The 19884-nt window shown below is 35.6% G+C and overlaps 1 protein-coding gene across 3 annotated transcripts in view; it reads left to right on the forward strand.

Moving 5' to 3' along the window:
* The window catches only part of CCDC7 (coiled-coil domain containing 7), a 328048-nt gene that overhangs the window by 219846 nt on the left and 88318 nt on the right, over positions 1-19884 (forward strand). For all 3 annotated transcript variants that reach the window (XM_060293096.1, XM_060293098.2, XM_060293097.2), the window contains exons 34-36: positions 2091-2174; positions 4029-4112; positions 17794-17877. In XM_060293096.1, coding sequence (XP_060149079.1) covers positions 2091-2174; positions 4029-4112; positions 17794-17877 — 252 coding nt within the window. The remainder of the gene's footprint in view (positions 1-2090; positions 2175-4028; positions 4113-17793; positions 17878-19884) is intronic.

Here is a 19884-nt window from a genome sequence, read left to right on the forward strand (position 1 = left end):
GTCTAAATGACTATAGTACCTATATGCTATTACTATAGGATGAAACGTTTTCACTAATTCTCTCCTATTATTATTGGAACTCTAGCAGTTACTAACAATGGAAAATTAGCTACATAGTGTAAGTTTTAGAACCCATTCATTTAAAACTTATCCATAAAAATTCAATGCTGTAGTAAGCTTAGAATATGCTTGATGGAAGCATTTCAAATGCTGCTCTACTCACTTTCCTTTTCAGACTAGAAAAATGGTTGCTTTGTATTTGCAAAAGCAGAAAGGCTGGTTTAGGAATGGGATTAAAAGAGAGATTTCATTGCTTACTAATTCCCTCTATATAATTGAAATACCAGGCACATTTTCAGTATCTCAGGTGAAGTAGAGATGTTAAATTTTGTTATGTAGTCCGTAGTTTACACTACTGCCACTTGTCTTGGTGTTATAGTGTTTGACACACTGCTTCTTGATCTTTGGTGTGATATTAAAGGAGGCAGAGAGCTTAACAGAAAAAGGAAAGAGACCGTCAACAGGAAAAACAAGTGTCATCCAAAGGTGACTGTTTGCATGCCCAAGTCTGTGCCCCCAGAGGAGCAACATTAGAAGATTCACACTGCAGAGAAGGAGACTTCTCTACAATAGAATATATTCCAGCCAAGTCACTAAATAAATAATCAGGCAAACAGCAACAGCAAGCCTCCAAAGGGGAGAGGAATTCAGTATCCAGATTTCTTACAAGATATTGTCTAGAACGCCCTGTATAAACCCCCCAAAAATATGAGACATGCAAAGAAACAGTAAAGTGTGGATCATATACTAGGAACTTCAGGAAGAGTAGGCTTAAAAAATAATTTAAGCAGTGGGAGGGTATTGTGAGGAGGGAAATTGTGATTCTTACTAGATTTCAGATTTCTCTAGCACATACTCCCTTTTCCCTCGTCCTTAATTCTATCTGCTATCTGCTATCAAATGCTCTTCTTAATGCTTCCTTGCTTATATAAGCATCTTTACATGCTTCTTTCAACTGGGCCTGTCATTCTTAACCTATACCAGTTGGAGAAAAACCAGAGAGCCTCAATTATATCTACTCAATTGGCTCTTTAACACTTACTTCTGGTCTCAGCCATTACAACAAAGTAAGATCCACCTTATGGTGTCAGGTTCAGGATAGGTTTCCAACCTCTGGTGCATGCTCTTCTGTAACTACCTTTCATTCATAAAACACTGGACACATAATTTGACTCAAGTCAGCAATCCTACTTAACCCCTCTTTCAATATGAATTTTTCTTTAAACTTTCATGTATTAAAACAAAATACATGAATGTTATTTCTCTCCTTTGACCTAGTTAGTACTTTCTAAATCCCGCCAAATGTCCAAATCACATAAAAACTCAGATGGGATGGGATGCAGTCCCAATGCTGGTACTGCCTCAGATTTACCCATTTCCCCCTCCCCAGTTACAAGGTGTACATAGTAAGAGGACCTGATAGGCAGTTTTTCTTAGACTACAGAATATCTTGTTACTCTTCTACATCTTTGATGTCTGCTTGATTTACATAGCCTTAAAAATGGCATTAAACATTCTTGAGAGAGTCAAAGAATTTCTACCTGGTAGTAACTTTCCGTAATGTGGGACCATGGTTTGTCTCTTGACCAGTGGGGAAAAAATGCCACGTTCCACTCATAGGTATATCCTTAACAGTATGAGTGTCCTCTTAGTGTAAACTGGGCAGTTATATCATTTACACGAACTCCCCAAGATGATTGAAGTTTGTATGGGACAGTGCATTGTGTATGAAAAGCACTGGTTAAGGAATTATGGGGCATCAGCTTGTACTCAGTTTTGCATTATCTTGGTGTGTGTTCTCAATCAAATCACAAAACATCTCTAAGCTTCAATATCATGAGGCTTATATGATTGCTAAGAGCCCTTCAAATTCTAATGTTTTATGATTGTGCAGTGCAGACATTATATTATTTCTTTTCTGTAATACAAGTACTAATTAAGTTAGTACTACACACAGACACAAAGACACACATACATGTGTGTTAATGGTTACCTTACAATGTGTTTTGAAATTTGTTTTCTATCCATAGAGACTGATATACAACGCATGAGAGATACTGTTGGAAGAGAAAAAGCAGTTGGTGAAATCAAGACACATCATCAGAGTCACCCTAGTAAGAACAAGAATTTTCCAAGTCTAATAATTTATGGTTTATGTCTTCTCTGGGACTTAATTAACTATGAATCATTAATGATAACAGTAACTGTATGTTAGTATTAATGGGCAGTAATCTTCATGAATTTCCTCTTATAATTAGTTAAACTCTAGTATTTACTGTCAATGGAAATTTAGCTGGATATTTTTCAGTTGTAATCTCATCCATTTGGAAAGTAATCCATATAATCCAATGCTCTAATGACCTTAGAATATGCTTGGTTTAAGTATTTATAACTGTGATTCTACTCACTTTCTTGCTGGCTTAGAAAGGAATATTGCTTTGAAATTGAAAAAGCAAAAGAGCTAGTTGATGAGTGGCATAAGAAGAGGAACATAACAGTTATATCACTGATTACCAATTTCCTCTACATAATTAAGTTGGTATGTAAATTTATATCTCTACTAGAGTGGAGTTCTCTAGCTGAGTTTCATTATTCGCAGATTACTGCTTTAGTCCTGGAGTAACAGGGTTCGATACATTTCTCTTTGTTGCAAGAAATACTGTCGTTTTGAACTTTTTACAGAATTGATGCTGAAAGCTAGCATTGGAAAGTAACTGAATCCTCAGATATAAGCACCAAAATTTGTGTTTTCACTGAAATTTAAGGCAAGATTTCTGAAACTTTGCTTTTGAATGCTTTATTTTATTATATTCTTGCTTTTATTCCTGTAAAAAAAAAATAGTGTTGTAAATGAATCAAATAAATATTACTTGCTCCAACAGCTTTTAACTGGGGAAAAGCTGCGTGGTGTAAAAATGAAATTGTTGGAACCAAGCAGTTAAATTTGGTGTATTACGATAAGCCATTTTTCCATGTCTTTAATTTTCAGAATATTTTTGGTTAGGTTCTTTCAATTAATTTTTGCTTCCATGTTGCTTAGTAATAGGAGTCCTTGTCAGTTTTGAATAACAACCTTAGACACAGCAACAAAGTGCTTTCATTTACATCCGTTCAATTCTGGGACAAAGTGAGAGAGTGGCATGGCCTTTTATATACTACCAAATGTAAAATAGATTGCTAGTGGGAAGCAGCTGCATAGCACAGGGAGATCAGCTTGGTGCTTTGTGACCACCTAGAGGGGTGGGATAGGGAGGGTGGGAGGGAGACCAAGAGGGAGGAAATATGGAGATATATGTATATGTATAGCTGATTCACTTTGTTATGAAGCAGAAACTAACACAACATTGTAAAGCAATTATACTCCAGTAAAGATGTTTAAAAATAAAATACAAAAAAGAATCATGCCTTTTAACAACAAAATTAATTATTTTATATTTATTAATGGTAAATTTATAATTAAACACTAAATAAAATCTGAAAGACAGAAACTGCTTCGAGGAAAGGAGTTGAAATGAATGTAGTAATCAAATACAAAAATGAAAAAGTGTTTTGTCCCACCTCACCAGGTACATCCCTCCCATATGAATGTGTTTTTAATATACACAAGAGAGTTATATTTATTAAGAAAAACTCTCAAGGATGACTTAAATTTGTGAAAGACTTTGTATTTTATGGGAAAAGTCCTAGTTAAGGAACTATGAGGCCTCAGTTTATGAGTCAGTTTTGTCATTGCCTGGATATATGGTCTTGGTCAAATCACTAAGCATTTCTAAGCCTCAATATAATGAGGTTTAAACAACTGCTAATGGCTCTTCCAATTCTAAGGTATTATGTCTGCAGTCCAGACATTTCATTATAATTCTTCTTCTATAATAAAAAGATCTAATTAAAGGATACACACATTCTACAAACATACACATGTTAATACTTAGCTTACAGAAGTATTTTGAAACTGTTTATTTCTATAGAGAGTGACACAGAACGCTTCCCAAATATTGTTGGAAGAAGTATTATGAAGAGTGAATTCAAGACACAACCCAAGAGTCGTCTTGGTAAGAAGAAGAATATTTCATGTCTATTTCCTGTTTTTTATCTTCTCTGAAGTTTATTTAACTTTGGATCTTTAGTGACTACAGTACCTATATGCTATTATTACAGGATAAAACGTCTTCACAGATTCCCTCCTATAATTACTGGAATTCTAGCAGTTGCTATCAATGGAGAATTAGCTGCATATTTTTAATTTTAGAATCCATTCAATTAAAAAAATGATCCATAAAAATGGAATGATACAGTGAGCTTGGAACATGCTTGATGGAAACATTTCAAATGCTGTTCTACTCACTTTCTTTTTCAGGCTAGAAGTATAGTTGCTTTGTATTTGCAAATGCAGAAAGGCTATTTTATGAATGGGATTAAAAGAGGGATTTAGCATGTAGTTATTTCATTGGTTACTAATTCCCTCTATATGTTTAAAATATCAGACACATTTTCAATATCTCATGTGAAGTAGACACCGTTAGTTCTATTATATAGTTTATAGTTCACACTGTTGCCCCTTGTGTTGGCATAACAGTGTTTGGCACACTTCTTCTCGATTGGTGTGATACCAAAGGAGGCAGAGAGCTTAACAGAAAAATAAGGGAAAGAGACAGTCAACAGAATCTTTTTTAAAACAACTGTCATTGAAAATGGTAGAGTAATAACCCTGAGCTCACCTTAGCTCATGGACATAGCAAAATTACAATTATTTACCGAACAACCATTGATGTAAAAGACTGGAACCTACCAAGAAAGGTCTTCTAGAACTAAGGATATAAAAAAGGGACCACAGCAAGGCAGGTAGTAGGGGCAGAGTCACAGTATAGTCAGTTCCCTGGCTTGGGCAACTCATGAATGGGAGAATAATTACAGTTGCAGAGATTCTTCCCAGCAAATAAGGGGTCTGAGCCCCACATCAGTCTGCCCAGCCTGGAGGTTCTGCAACAAGAAGATGAGTCCCCAGAACATTTGACTTTGAAGGCCAGTGGGGCTTGCTTTTAGGAGTTCCAGAGGGCTCTGCGAAATAGAGGCTTCACTCTCCAAGGGCACACACAACATCTCACATGCTTCAGGTCCCAGCATAGAGGCAGTAATTTAAAGGATTTGGGGTCAAACCTACCTGCTAATCTTGAAGAGTCTCCCTAGGGACATAGACACTGACAGTAGCCATTCTTGAGAGTTCATTCTACCACTGGTGCTGCAGCACCATTTTGGAATCCACCCCACCAACAACAACCAACCTGTAGGCACCAGTACTGGGAAGCCTCAGGCCAAGCAACTAACTGGGCAGTGACACAGCCCAACCCATCAGAAGAGAGACTGCTTTAAGACTTTCTGAGCCAAAAGCCACCCCTGGACACATACCTGCACACCAGAGGGTCTAGGACCTGGCACCACACACCAATGTGCAGGCAGTAGACCCAGGACCCCCAGGGCCCTGCAGCCAGAGATCCAGATCCACCCACCAGTGGGCAGGCACCAGCCCCAGAATCACTGACTCCACCCACCAATAAGCTTGCTCTAGCTTCGAACCAGACCCACCCACCAGCAGTCCATTGCCATCTCTGGAAGCCCTCAGCCCTGCAGCCAGACCCCAGAACCTGTCACTGCCTGCCTTTGGGCTGGCACTGTTCCGTGGATCTGGCTTCACCCATTGGTGGGCTGGCCCCAGCCTCACGATCTTCTAGACCTGACTCCATCCACCAGTGATACAGAACTAACCCCAGGGCTCCCCAGGGTTCTACAGCCAGCCACCTTGTGACCCAACCCTGCCAACCAGTGGAGGCCCGCAGCCTCCACACAGGAAGGTCCTGGCAAACAACCAGACTGGGTTGTTTGGCCACCCATAGCCATCAGCTTACCAAAATAGAAGGACCCGCACAACACATATAGGGGCACTCCTAGAGGATATAGCTCTGATGACGAGAGCAGTGTACTGCTGGGATTCATAGGAAGTCTCTTGCAAAAGGCCTCTTCTCCAAGGTTGGGAAATGGAACCAACCTCCCAGATACATAGAAATATAAACATTAAGTTAGACAAAATGAATTGACAGAGGAAAATGGTCCAAATGAAGGAATAAGATACAACCCAGAAGAAGAGCTAAGTGAAGTAGAGATAGACAACTACCCAACAACGAATTCAGGGTGATGATCCCAAAAAACTTGGGAGAAGAATGGATGGACAGAGTGAGAAATTAGAAGTTTTTAACAAAGAGTTGGAAAATATAAAGAACCACTAAACAAGATGAAGAATACAATAACTGAAATGAAAAATACACTAGGGGGAATCAGCAGTAGACTAAATGGTACAGAGGAACAGATCAGTGGGCTGGAGGACAGAGTAGTGGAAATCACTGATGCTTAGCAGAAAAAAAGAATGGAAAGAAATGAAGACTGTTAAAGAGACTTCTGGGACAACATCAAGCATATTAACATTCACATTAGAGGGGTCCCAGAAGAAGAAGAGAGAAAAAAGGTGACAGAGAACATATTTAAACATAATAGCTGAAAATGTCCCTAACTAGGGAGATGAAAAAATCCCAGTCCAGAAAGAACAGAGAGTCCCAATCCAGAGGAACACACCAACACACTTTGTAATTAAAAATGCAAAAATTAAAGCTAAAGAGAGAATATTAAAAGCAGCAAGGGAAAAGCAACAAGTTACGTACAAGGGAACATCCATAAGGCTATCAGCTGACTTTGTAGCAGAAACTTTGCAGGCAGAAGGCAGTGGCAAGATATATTTAAACTGATGAAAAGGAAAAACATAGAACCAAGAATACTCTATCCAGCAAAGCTCTCATTCACATTTCATGGAGACATCAAAAGCTTTACAGGCAAGCAAAAGCTGAAAGAGTTCAACACCACCAAGCCAGCTTTACCAGAAATGTTAAAGGGACATCTCTTAAGCAAAAAAGAAAAGGCCACAACTATAAACATGAAAATTATGAAAGGAAAAGCTCATCAGTAAAAGCAAATATATAGTAAAAGTAGAAAATCAACCATATGCAAAGTTCATAGGAAGGATTAAAAACAAAAATGGTAAAGTCATCTATAACCACAATAAGAAGTTAACAGATACACAAAATAATTAGATGTAAAATATGTCAAAAATAGTAATCATGAGGGGAGGAGAGTACAAATGAAGCATAGTTAAAATGTGTTTGAAATTAAGAGATCGAACTTTAGATAGATAGATAGATAGCTGTATATAAACCTCATGGTAACCACAACCAAAAATTCTGTAATAGATACACAAAGAAGAGAAAGTAATCCAAACATAACACTAAAGATAGTCATCAAATCACAAAAGAACAAAAGAAGAAGGGAACAAAAAGACCTAGAAAAACAACCCAAAAACTATTAACAAAACTACTATTAACTATTCTTTTGGCAATAAGAACACACATATCAATAATTACATTTAAATGAGCTAAATGCTCCAATCAAAAGACATGGAGTTGCTGAATGGATACAAAAGCAAGACCTTTGTATATGCTACCTAAAAGAGACTCACTTCTGATCTAAAGACACAGACTGAAAGTGAAGAGATTGAAAAAGTCATTCCAGGCAAAAGGAAATCAAAAGAAAACCCAGGTAGCAATAATTATATCAGACAAAATAGACTTTAAGACAAAAGAAGGACATTACATAATGATCAAAGGATCAATCCAAGAAAAAGATGTAACAATTGGAAATATATATGCACCCAACATAGGAGATCCTTAATAAATAAAGCAAATATTAACAGACATAAAGGGAGAAACAGACAGTTACACAATAATAGTAAAGGACTTTAAAAGCCCACTCAAGTCAACAGACAGATCATCCAAAAAGAAAATCCATAAGGAGACACTGGCCTTAAATGACATATTAGACCATATGGACTTAATAGATAGATATAGAACATTCCATCCAACAGCAGCAGAACACACATTCATGTCCACATGGGACATTTTCTAGGAATGTTAGGCCACAAAAGAAGCCTTGGTAAATTTAAGAAAACTGAAATCATATCAAGTATCTTTTCCCACCACAACACTATGAGGCTAGAAATCAACTAAAAGAAAATACTGCAAAAATCACAAACACACAGAAGCTAAGCAACATGCTACTAAACAACCAATGGATCATGAAGAAATCAAAGAGGAAATCAAAAAATACCTAGAGACAAATGAACAGAAAATGATCCAAAAATCTATGAGATGCAGCAAAAGCAGTTCTAAAATAAAAATTTATACTGATACTAACAAACCTCAGGAAACATGAAAAGTCTCAAATGAACAACTTAACTTACACCTAAAGGAACTAGGAAAAAGATGAACAAACAAAACACAAAGTTAGCAGAAGGAAAGAAATCATAAAGACCAGAGAAGAAATAAATGAAATAGAGACTTAAAAATGGAAAATATCAATGAAACTATAACCTGTTTCTTTGAAAAGATAAACAAAATTGACAAACCTTTAGCCAGATTCATCAAGAGTAATATGCAGGGCCCAAATCAATAAAATCAGAAATGAAAAAGATGTTACAACCGACACCACAGAAGTGCAACTGATCATGAGACATTAGTTGGAAAAACCATATGACAACCAGGACTGAACCAGGAATAAAAAGAAAATATGAACAGACCAATTATCAGTAATGAAATTGAACCAGTAATTTAAAAAAATAACCAAAAAACGTAAGTCCAAGAACAAGTGGCTTCATAGGGGAATTCTACCAAACATTTAGAGAAGAATTAATACCTATACTTCTCAAAGTATTGCACAAAGTTGCAGCGGAAGGAATGTTTCCAAAGTCATTCTATAAGGCCAGCATCACATGATATCAAAATGAGACAGAGATATCACAGAACAGAAAATTACATGGGTGAAAGTAGATGCAGAAGCCCTCAACAAAATATTAGCAAACTGACTCCAACAATACATTAAAATGATCATACACTATGATTAAGTGGAATTTATCCCAGAGATACAAGGATGTTTCAGTGTCTGCAAATCAGTGTGATACATCACATTAACAAAGAATAAAAACTATATGATTATCTCAATAGATACAGAAAAAGATTTTGGCAAAATTCAACATCCATTTATGATAAAAACTCTCCAGAAAGTGGGTATACAAGGAACATGCCTCAACATAATAAAGGCCGTATATGATAACCCCATAGCTAACATTATACTCAACAGTGAAAAGATGAAAGCATTTCCTCTAAGATATGAAACAAGGATGCCCACTATTGCCACTTTTATTCAACATATTATTAGAAGTCTTAGCCACCACAGTCAAACAAGAAAAGAAATAAAAGGAATCCAAATTAAAAAGGGAAAGTAAAATTGTCACTTTGTAGACAACATGATACTAAACAAAGAGAATCCTAAAAACAGCTACCAAAAAATACTAGAGCTCAAGGATAAATTCAGTAATTTTCAGGTACAAAATTAATATAGAGAAATACATTGCAATTCTATATACTAACAACAAACTCAGAAAGAAATTAAGGAAACAGTCTCATTTACAGTTGCATCAAAAAGAATAAAATACTTAGGAATAAACTTATGTAAGGAGTTAAAAGACTTGAAATCAGAAAATTATAAGACACTGATGAAAGAAATTGAAGATGACACAAACAGATGGAAAGATATACCATGTTCATGGATTGGAAGAATTAATATTTGTTAAAATGACTGTATTGGGTTCATGCCCCGGTCTGGGAAGATCCCACATGCCACGGAGCGGCTGGGCCCGTGAGCCATGGCCGCTGAGCCTGCGCGTCCGGAGCCTGTGCTCCGCAACGGGAGAGGCCACAACAGTGAGAGGCCTGCGACCGCAAAAAAAAAAAAAAAAATGACTGTATTACCTAAGGCAGTCTACAGATTCAGTGCAATCCCTATCAAAGTACCAAAGGCATTCTTAGAATTAGGAGAAATAATTTCAAAGTAGTATAGAAACAAAAAAGACCCTGAATAGACAAAACAATCTTGAGAAAGAAGAACAGAGATGGTGGTAGCATGCTCCCTAACTTCATACTATACTACAAGGCTACAGTAATCAAAACTGTATGATACTGGTACAAAATTAGACACATAGATCAAAGGAACAGAATAGAGAGCCCAGAAATAACCCCACACACTTATGGCCAATTAATCTATGACAAAGGAGACAAGAATATACAATACAATGGAGAAAAGAGAAGTATATTCAATAAGTGGTGCTGGAAAAACCAGACAGCTACATGTAAAAGAATGAAATTAGAATATTCTCTAACACCGTATACAAAACTAAACGCAAAGTGGATTAAAGATCTAAATGTAAGACTGGAAATCATAAAACTTTGGAAGAAAACTTAGGCAGAACACACTTTGACATAAATGGTGGCAATATTCTTTTGGATATGTCTGTTAAAGAAAACAAAAGCAAAAATAAATGAGAACTACTGATGGGAGCAAATATTTACAAATGATATAACTGTTAAGGGGTTAATATTCAAAATATATATACAGCTCATATAACTCAATATCAAAAACATGAACACCCAATTAAAAAGTGGGCAGAAGACCTGAATAGACATTTTTCCAAAGAAGACATGCAGTTGAACAACAGATGTATGAAAAGATGCTCAACATCACTACTTAATATACTGATATGCTAGTCAAATCACAATATCACCTCACACCTGTCAGAATGGTTATCATCAAGAAGACCACAAATAACAAATGTTGGCAAGAGTGTGGAGAAAAGGGAACCCTTCTACACTGTTGGTCAGAATGTAAATTGGTGTGGCCACTGTGGAAAACAGTATGGAGGTTTCTCAAAAAACTAAAAATAGAGCTACCATATGACCCAGCAGTTCCACTTTGGGGTATATGTCCAAAACAAACAAACACAGTAATTCAAAAAGATACATGCACCCGAATGTTCATAGCAGCATTATTTACAATTGCCAACATATAGAAACACCCTAAGCATCCACTAGCACTAACAGATGAATGGGTAGAGAAGATGTACATATGCACACACACAATGAAATACTACTGACCATAAAAAAGAACAAAACTTTGCCTTTTGCAGCAACATAGATAGAGGGCATTATGCTAAGTGAAGTAAGTCAGACAAAGACAAATACTGTATGATATCACTTACATATGGAATCTAAAAAATACAACAAACTAGTGAATATAATAAAAAAGCAGATTCACAGATATAGAGAACAAACTAGTGGTTACCAGTGGAGAGAAAATGGTGGAGGAGCAAGATAAGGGTAGGGGATTAAGAAGTACAAACTACTATATTTAAAATAAATAAGCTATAAGGATGTATTGTAGTATACAGGGAATATAGCCAATATTGTATAATAACTATAAATGGAGTTAACTTTTTAAACATGTGAGTCACTATGTTGTACACCTGAAACTTGTTTAATATTGTAAATCAAATATGCCTCAATAAAAAATTTAAAAAAAACTGTCATCCAAAGGTGATTGCATGCATGCCCAAGGCTGTGCCCACAGAGGAGCAACATTAGGAGCTGCACACTGCAGGGAACGAGACTTCAGTAGGACAGAAGATAGTTTAGCCCAGTCACTAAATAATTAATCAGGCAAACAACGACAAGCCTTCAAAGGGGATGGGAGCTCAGTATCCAGATTTCCTACAATATATTAGATACACTGCCCCCCCTCAAAATATGAGATATGCAAAAAAACAGTAAAGTATGAACTAAGGAAAAAAAGCAGACCACAGTGCGGTTCCGGATGTAAGATACTATAAAACAGTTATATATATTTTTGAAGAATTAAAGAAACCCATGCTTAAAACAGAAAGGAATATTGATGACAATGTCTAATCAAATAGAGAATATTAACAAAGAGATAGAAATTATTTTTGTTAAAAAAACACAGTGATAACTGTGGAGTTGAGAGTACAATAACTGTAAGGAAAAATTTACTAGAGGGGTTCAGGAGTAGATTTGATTGTCAAAAGAAAGAATCTCCACACTTAATGACTACAGAAGAAGTAGAGCTGAGAGAAAAGGGGGCAGAAAAAATATTTGAAGTAATTATGGCTGACAGTTTGGAAGCACATTTGATGAATATAAATCTGGATATCCAAGCCAAATGAAGTCTAAGAGTAAGCACAAAGAAATCTACAACCAGATACATCAAGTAAAAGTAATGGAAGACAAAGACAGAAACTCTCGAATGTCACAAAGGGAAAGCAACACATCATTAAAAAAGAGAACCCTGGTAAGATTAACAGCTTACTTAGCATCAGGAACTATGAAGCCCAGGGGCTTCCCTGGTGGTTCAGTGGTTAAGACTCTGCACTTCCATGCTTCCACTGCAAGGAGGCATGGGTTCAATCTCTGGTCAGGGAAGTTCTGCATGCTGTGAGGTGTGGCCAAAAAAAGAATGAAACTATGTAGCCCAGAAGGCAGTGGGATGCCATATTAAAATGCTGAAGGAAGAAATTGTCACCATGAACTTTTTCTTTCAAAAGTGAAGGTGAGATAAACAGATTCCCAAATAAATGAACACTGAGAGAACTGTTTGTTAGCAGACCTGCCTTTTGAGAAATACTAATGAGAGTTCTTCAGGCTGAAAGCAGTGGACCTTAGGCAGTGATTTTAATCCGTTCCAAAAAAGAGCATGTGTTAAAATAATTCTGTAATTCCAAAATCTGAATATACCAGTCACTAGTACAGAGATTGAAACAGTAATTAAAAACCTCCCAAAAAACAAAAGTCCAGGAACAGACTGCTTCACAAGTGAATTCTACCAAACATTCAAAGATTTAATACCCAATCCTTCTAAAACTATTTGAAAAAATTGAAGAGGAGGTAACACTTCCAAACTCATTTTATGAGGTCAACATCACCTTGATACCAAAACCAGAAAAATACAACACACACACAGACACAGACATACACACAAAGGACATTATAGGCCAATATCTCTGATGAAGATAGATGCAAAAATCCTCAACAAAATATTGGCAAGCCAAATTCAACAATACATCAAAGGGTCATACAAGTGTGATTTATTCCAGGGATGCAAGGATGGTTCAACACCCACAAATCAATCAGTGTGATACACCACATTAACAAAATAAAGAATAAAAACCACATGATCATCTCAATAGATGCAGAAAGAACATTTGACAAAATTCAACATCCATTTATTATAAAACTTCTCAATTAAGTGAGTATAGAATGGCCATACCTCAACATAATATAGGATAAACCCACAGCTAATGTCATACTCCGTGGTGAAAAATTGAGAGCTATGCCTCTAAGGTCAAGAACAATTCAAAGATGCCACTCTCACCCCTCTTATTCAACATAGAGTTGGAAGTGCTGGCCAGAGCAATTAGGCAAGAAAAATAAAAGTCATCCAGATTGGAAAGGAAGAAGTAGAACTGTCTCTATTTGCACGACATGGTTTTGTATATACAAAGCCCTAAAGACTCCACCAAAAAACTATTGGAAATAATAAACAAATACAGTAAAGGATACAAAATCAGTATACAAAAATCTGTTCCATTTCTATATGCTAACAGTGGGCTAGCAGAAAAACATATTAACAAAAACAATCCCATTTACAGTCTCAACAAAAGGCAGAAAAAGCCTAGGAATCAGTTTAACCAAGAAGGTGAAAAGACTTATACGAAAACTATAAGACATTGTTAAATTGAAGAAGACACCAACAATGGAAAGATATTCCATCCTCATGAATTAGAAGAATTAACATTGTAATAACTGTCCATATTACTTAAAGCAATCCACAGATTCAGTGCAATCCCTATCAAAATCCCAAGGACATTTTTCACAGACACAGAGCAGAAAATTCTAAAATTTCTATGGAACCACAAAAGACTCCTCCAAAATAGCGAAAGCAATCCTGAGAAAAAATAACAAAGCTGGAAGTATCACACTCCTGGTTTCAAACTATATTAGAAAGCCATAGTAATATAAAGCAGCCTGGTGTTGGCAGAAAAACAGATATAAAGATCAATGAGGCAGAACTGAGAGCCCAGAAATAAACCTATGCATATATAGACAATTAATTTAGGACAAAGGAATAAAGAACCTACAATGGAGAAATGATAGTCTCTTCAATAAATGATATTGTGAATACTGGACAGCCACATGGCAAAAAAAGTGAAACTAGACTACTATCTCACACCATACAGAAAAATTAACTCAAGATGAATTAAAGACTTGAATGTAAGACCTGAAACCATAATCTCTAGAAGAAAACATGGGCAGTATGCTCTTTGACATCAGTCTTAGCACTATCTATTTGTGTCTCTTCAAGCAAGGGAAACAAAAGCAAAAATGAAAAAATGGGGTTGCATCAAACTGAAAAGCTTCTGCACAGCAAGGAAACTATAAATAAAATGAAAAGACAACCTAACAAATGGGAGATATATTTGCAAATGATATATCTGACAAGGGATAAATATCCAAAATATATAAAGAACTCATACAATTCAAAAACAAAAAAGCTAACAATGCCATTAAAATGAGCAGAGGAGCTGAACAGAAATTTTTCCAAGAAGACATGCAGATGGCCAACAGGCACAAGAAAAGATGTTCACTATTACTATTAAGGAAACGCAAATCAAAACTATGAAGAGATGCTACCTAACATTTGTCAGAATAGCCATTATCAAAAAGACAAAAAGTGTTGGAGAGGATGTGGAGAAAAGGGAACCGTAATACACTGTTGGTGAGAATGTAAAAAAGATGTGGTATGTGTATATACAATGGAATACTACTCTCCATCAAAGATGAAATCTTGCGTATGCAACAACATGGAGGAACCCGTAATACCCTTGATGGTGTTACGCTAAGTGAAATAAGTCAGACAGAGGAAGACAAATACGTACCACATGATTTCACTCATATGTGGAATTTTAAAAGTTAACCATGTATTACTTTAATAATCATAAGAAACAATAAGGTGTTTCACTTGGGAAACAGAAAACAAACCTGAAACAAAAATAGTGCTCTGAAGTTCTAGACCCCCAAGTAATTAGAGCAGCCCTAATGGCCAAGGTATAAACTGTTTTTACACAGTAACCTAAACTATAGTCTGAAGAGCAAGACTCTTGGGTTGTATTCTCTTTTGTTCCATCATGCTTTCTCCTTCCCTTTTGCAGCTTTCCATAAGCAACGATATTTTTTCAGTTTTTTCTCCTTCTTTGTGAAACAAAATATATGTTCCCAATGTACTTTATGGCTACTGCATGAACAAGTTCATGTAAAAAATAGAAGTAAATAGATTAAAGTTTATAAAAGGAATTCTGTACTTCAAAAGACAATATGAATGCATATTTTGTGTCCTTTCTTCTCTTAATTGATTTAAAATGTGATTGTATAGAACAATATGTATATCATTGTATTGTCGGGCCTATAAAAATATGGAAAAGTGATATATTCTGTAGTACCTGTGCAAAGGAGATGTATGAGAATGGTGATATATTTGAGTAAAAAATGATAGCAGATGTTAACTTGAATCCACAGGAACAAATGAAGAGAACCAGAAATTGTAAACAAGAAGGTTAATATAACAAACACTGTACATATGTACTTGCTCTTCTTTCTTCTGTCAGCTTTTTTCAAGGGCACAGAGTTATATAAAGAAATAATTATTACAAACTCTTTTATATTTAAAGGTATAATATGTATAACAATAGCATAAAAATGGGGAAGAGATAACAGAGCTATATAGGAGTAATATTTCTATATATAATTGGAATTTAATAATATAAATCTGAAGTAGACTCTAAAATTGATTGTGGTTATGGTTACACAACTCTGAATATAATTTTTAATGAAACCATTGATTTGGACACACTTTAAGTGGACGAATATTATGGTATGTTATATATTTTAAAAATAGCTTAGTGAACTACAAAAATTAAGAGATTTTAAAAGATTTAAAGCAATGGGAGGATACCGTGAAGGAGGGAAATTGTGACTCTTACTCGATTAAAGATTTCTCTAGTGCATACCTTTAATTCCTAGTGCTTAACCCAGTCATCCCTCAAATGCTGTTCTGATTACCTCCCTGCTTATCTGAGGATCCCCTGTTTCTTGATTCAAATGATTCCATTCACCTTAGTTATATCTGTTGAAGAAAGACCAGAGTGGCTAAAATATATGTGCTAATATTCCCTAATTTTGTGTGGCTATAGATTTTATTACTTTCACAAAATGTTATTTATTGAAAACTTGCCTGCCTAATCTGATGCATCTTTGTTTACTTTGTTAATGATGCCCCAGGTGGTATCCTCTCTGTGAAGAATGCAATATGGTACATTTGGGCTGCCAAAATCATAGTGTGACCTTTTACATTTATTCATGGGCTCAGCCCTTTTTTCAAAGCAGTCTTCTACTAGACAATGTCAGGATCATGACAGGTTTCCAACTCCATTTACATGCTCTACTAGAACCAACTTCATTCACTAAACTTTTTTGGGGGGGGGGTTCTTGCTCTTTTATTTATTTATTTATTTTTAACATCTTTATTGGAGTATAATTGCTTTACAATGGTGTGTTAGTTTCTGCTTTACAACAAAATGAATCAGTTATATATACACATATGTTCCCATATCTCTTCCCTCTTGCGTCTCCCTCCCTCCCACCCTCCCTATCCCACCCCTCCAGGCAGTCACAAAACACCGATCTGTTCTCCCTGTGCTATGCGGCTGCTTCCCACTAGCTATCTACCTTACGTTTGGTAGTGCATTCACTAAACTTTTAACCCAGGGAAACAGGCATTCAAACAGAGCCCTGTTAAAACCACTAACATCAAAAGGCAACTGTGTGCATGCCCAAGGATGTACCCTTTAGGTCCCCAGTCCTAGTTATCCCTTTCTCAGTGTGAATACCTTTATAATAATTTTCATGTATTTTTCATGTCATCGAACATAGTTAATCATTGTTAATTATAGCAAAAATTTAGATCACATAAAAGCTCAAATGGAAATGGATCCAATCAGAGTCCTGCTTGTGGTACAAATTTCACCATTTCCTCCTTGCAAGACATAAAGTGTACATGCTCGAGGAATCTCAGAGACACTTTTTCTCAATTCAGTGAATATCGTGTTACTCTTTAAATCAGTGATACCTACATGGTTTACAGTTACATAGCCTAAAAGGGAATTAAAATGTCCAGTAAGTCAGAGAATTTCTGGCTCATGGTAAGTTACTGTGACTAAGAAGACTATGGTTTACATCTTGTCTTGTTGGGAAAAAAAAAAAATGTTAAGTTCTGCCTCATTGGGTACATCCTTGCAGAATAAGTGTTCTTTTAATATAAATCTGGAAATTATATTGCCATCATAAATTCTCTGGGATGATTTCCACTTATGTAAGAGATAGCATTATATTGAAAAGCACTGGTTAAGGAATTAAGTACTGGTTAAGGAATTATAGAAAAGTACTGGTTAAAGAACCTCTAAACTTCAATATAATGTGACTTATGTAATTGCTTTATCTGTTCTAATTTAAGGCTTTGTGATTCTCCAAACCAGACATTTCAACAAAACTCATCTTCTGTAATAAATGCTAATTAAGTTAGTGCTACACACACACAGACACACACACACATGCAGACACACACACGTTTGTATGTAAATGGTTACCATGGAAAGTGTTTTGAAATTTGTTGTTTCTACAGGGACTAATGTAAAAGGCTTGACAGATAAAACTAGAAGAGGTGTAATAAAGGGACAATTCAAGATACAATCAATGGATCTCCCTGGTAAGGACAAGAATTTTACAAATCTAAGATTTCAGGTTTCCTTATCTTCTCTGGAGTTTAATTAAGAATCATGAATAACATCAGTATCTATGGTTTATTATTACATGGGCAAAAGTTTTCAAGAACTCCTTCCTTTAATTAGTTGAATTTTTGTATTGAATATCAATGTAAAACTAGCTACATATTGTTAGTCTTAGAGCTCATTTGTTTAAGAGCTAATCCATAAAAACCAGTCCTTTAATAAACTTAGAATATGCTTGGTACAAATAAATATGCCCAATTACATTCTATTCACTTTCTATTTTCAGCTTAGATAGACAGTTCTGAATTTGCAAATGTAGAAAGGTTAGTTAAGGAATGTGATAGATGAATATAACAGATGGTTATCAATTCCCTCTTTATTAGACCTGAAGTAACAGTGCTAGACACATTTCTCTATGGTGTTTTCTGTGATGTTGAAAGAAGACACCTAAATAGAGAAAAAAGGGAAATAGACATTCAAACAGAGCCCTGTTAAAACCACAAACATCAAGAGGCAGCTAGCTGTGTGCATGCCCAAGGATATGTCCTCTGGGAGCAATGTGTAAGGCTTCACACCTCAGGGGAAAGATATGTTAGTAAGATAACTCTGAGAAATCACTGTACACAAACAAGCAAGAAAGCACACTAAACAACAAGCCTCAGAAAGGGAAACAGAGATCAGAGTCCAAAGATGCTATGATATATTATCTTAAATGTCCAGTTATTAGTAAAAAAAAAAATTAAGACATGTAAGGAAATAGTAAATTGTGACCCAAGCACAGGAAAAAGTAGGAAACAAAATATGCTTGTGAGAATCCTAGATGTTGGACTTAGCAGACAATGACTACCTAGTAGTTATTATAAATGTGCTCAAAGAATTAAAGGAAAACAGATACACAATAAGGGTCTTCACTGGTGGTCCAGTGGTTAAGACTTCGCCTTCCAGTGCAGGGGGTGCGGGTTCGATCCCTGGTTGGGGAGCTAAGATCCCACATGCCTTGCAGCCAAAAAACCAAAACATAAAACAGAAGCAATATTGTAACAAATTCACTAAAGACTTTAAAAATGGTCCACATCAAAAAAAAAAAAAACTTTTACAAAAAGAAGATACCATGAAAATATTTTGTCAAATACACATTATCAACTAAAAATAAAAATTAATGTAAAAGAACCCAAAGCAAATTCTGCAGTTGAAATGTACAGTAATGAAATGAAAATATTGCCTAAGGGGTTCAAGAGATTGGTTTAGTCTGAAGGAAGAAACAGCAAACTAAAGGTATGGGAATACTAGGAGAACAGAGAGAGAAAGGAGCAGTAAAAATATTTGAAAAGATGGCTGAAAATTGTGAAAACTATTCAATGAAAATTATTAATCTACACATTCAACCTCAGTGAATTTAAATAGAATAAGCACAAAAGAATCTACAACCAGACCCATCATAGTAAAAATGTTGAGAGACAAGGACAAAGATAAAATCTTGAAAGCAACAAGAGAAAACCAACTGATGGTGTAAAACAGAATCCCAGTAACCTTCATTTAGCAACAGAAGCTATGGAGACCAGAGGCAGTGGAATGGAATATTGAAATGATGAAAGAAAAATCTGTCAACCAAGAAACTTATATCAGGCAAACCATCTTTCAAAAATGGTGAAATTCCCAAGTAAAAAATTCCAGAGAATCTACTGCTAGCAGACGCACTTTACAAGAAATGCTAAAGGAAGTTTTTCCCACTGAAAGTGAATGATCTCACACAGTAATTTGAATACACAAAAAAGAAACAAAAAAGAAACAAAAAACATGGCTTAGAATAATTCTAGTATTGCAAAAGACCATATAAATGCATATTTGTCTCTTTTCTTAACTGATTTAAAAGGCAATTGTATAACACAATAGGTATAAAATGTATTGTTGGGCCTCTAACATATAGACATATATAATATATTTCACAAGAGCTGTGCAAAGAAGATGGTGTGAACAAGGATGAA

Source organism: Globicephala melas, chromosome 2 (assembly GCF_963455315.2).
Source record: "Globicephala melas chromosome 2, mGloMel1.2, whole genome shotgun sequence".
Classification (NCBI taxonomy): Eukaryota; Metazoa; Chordata; class Mammalia; order Artiodactyla; family Delphinidae; genus Globicephala; species Globicephala melas.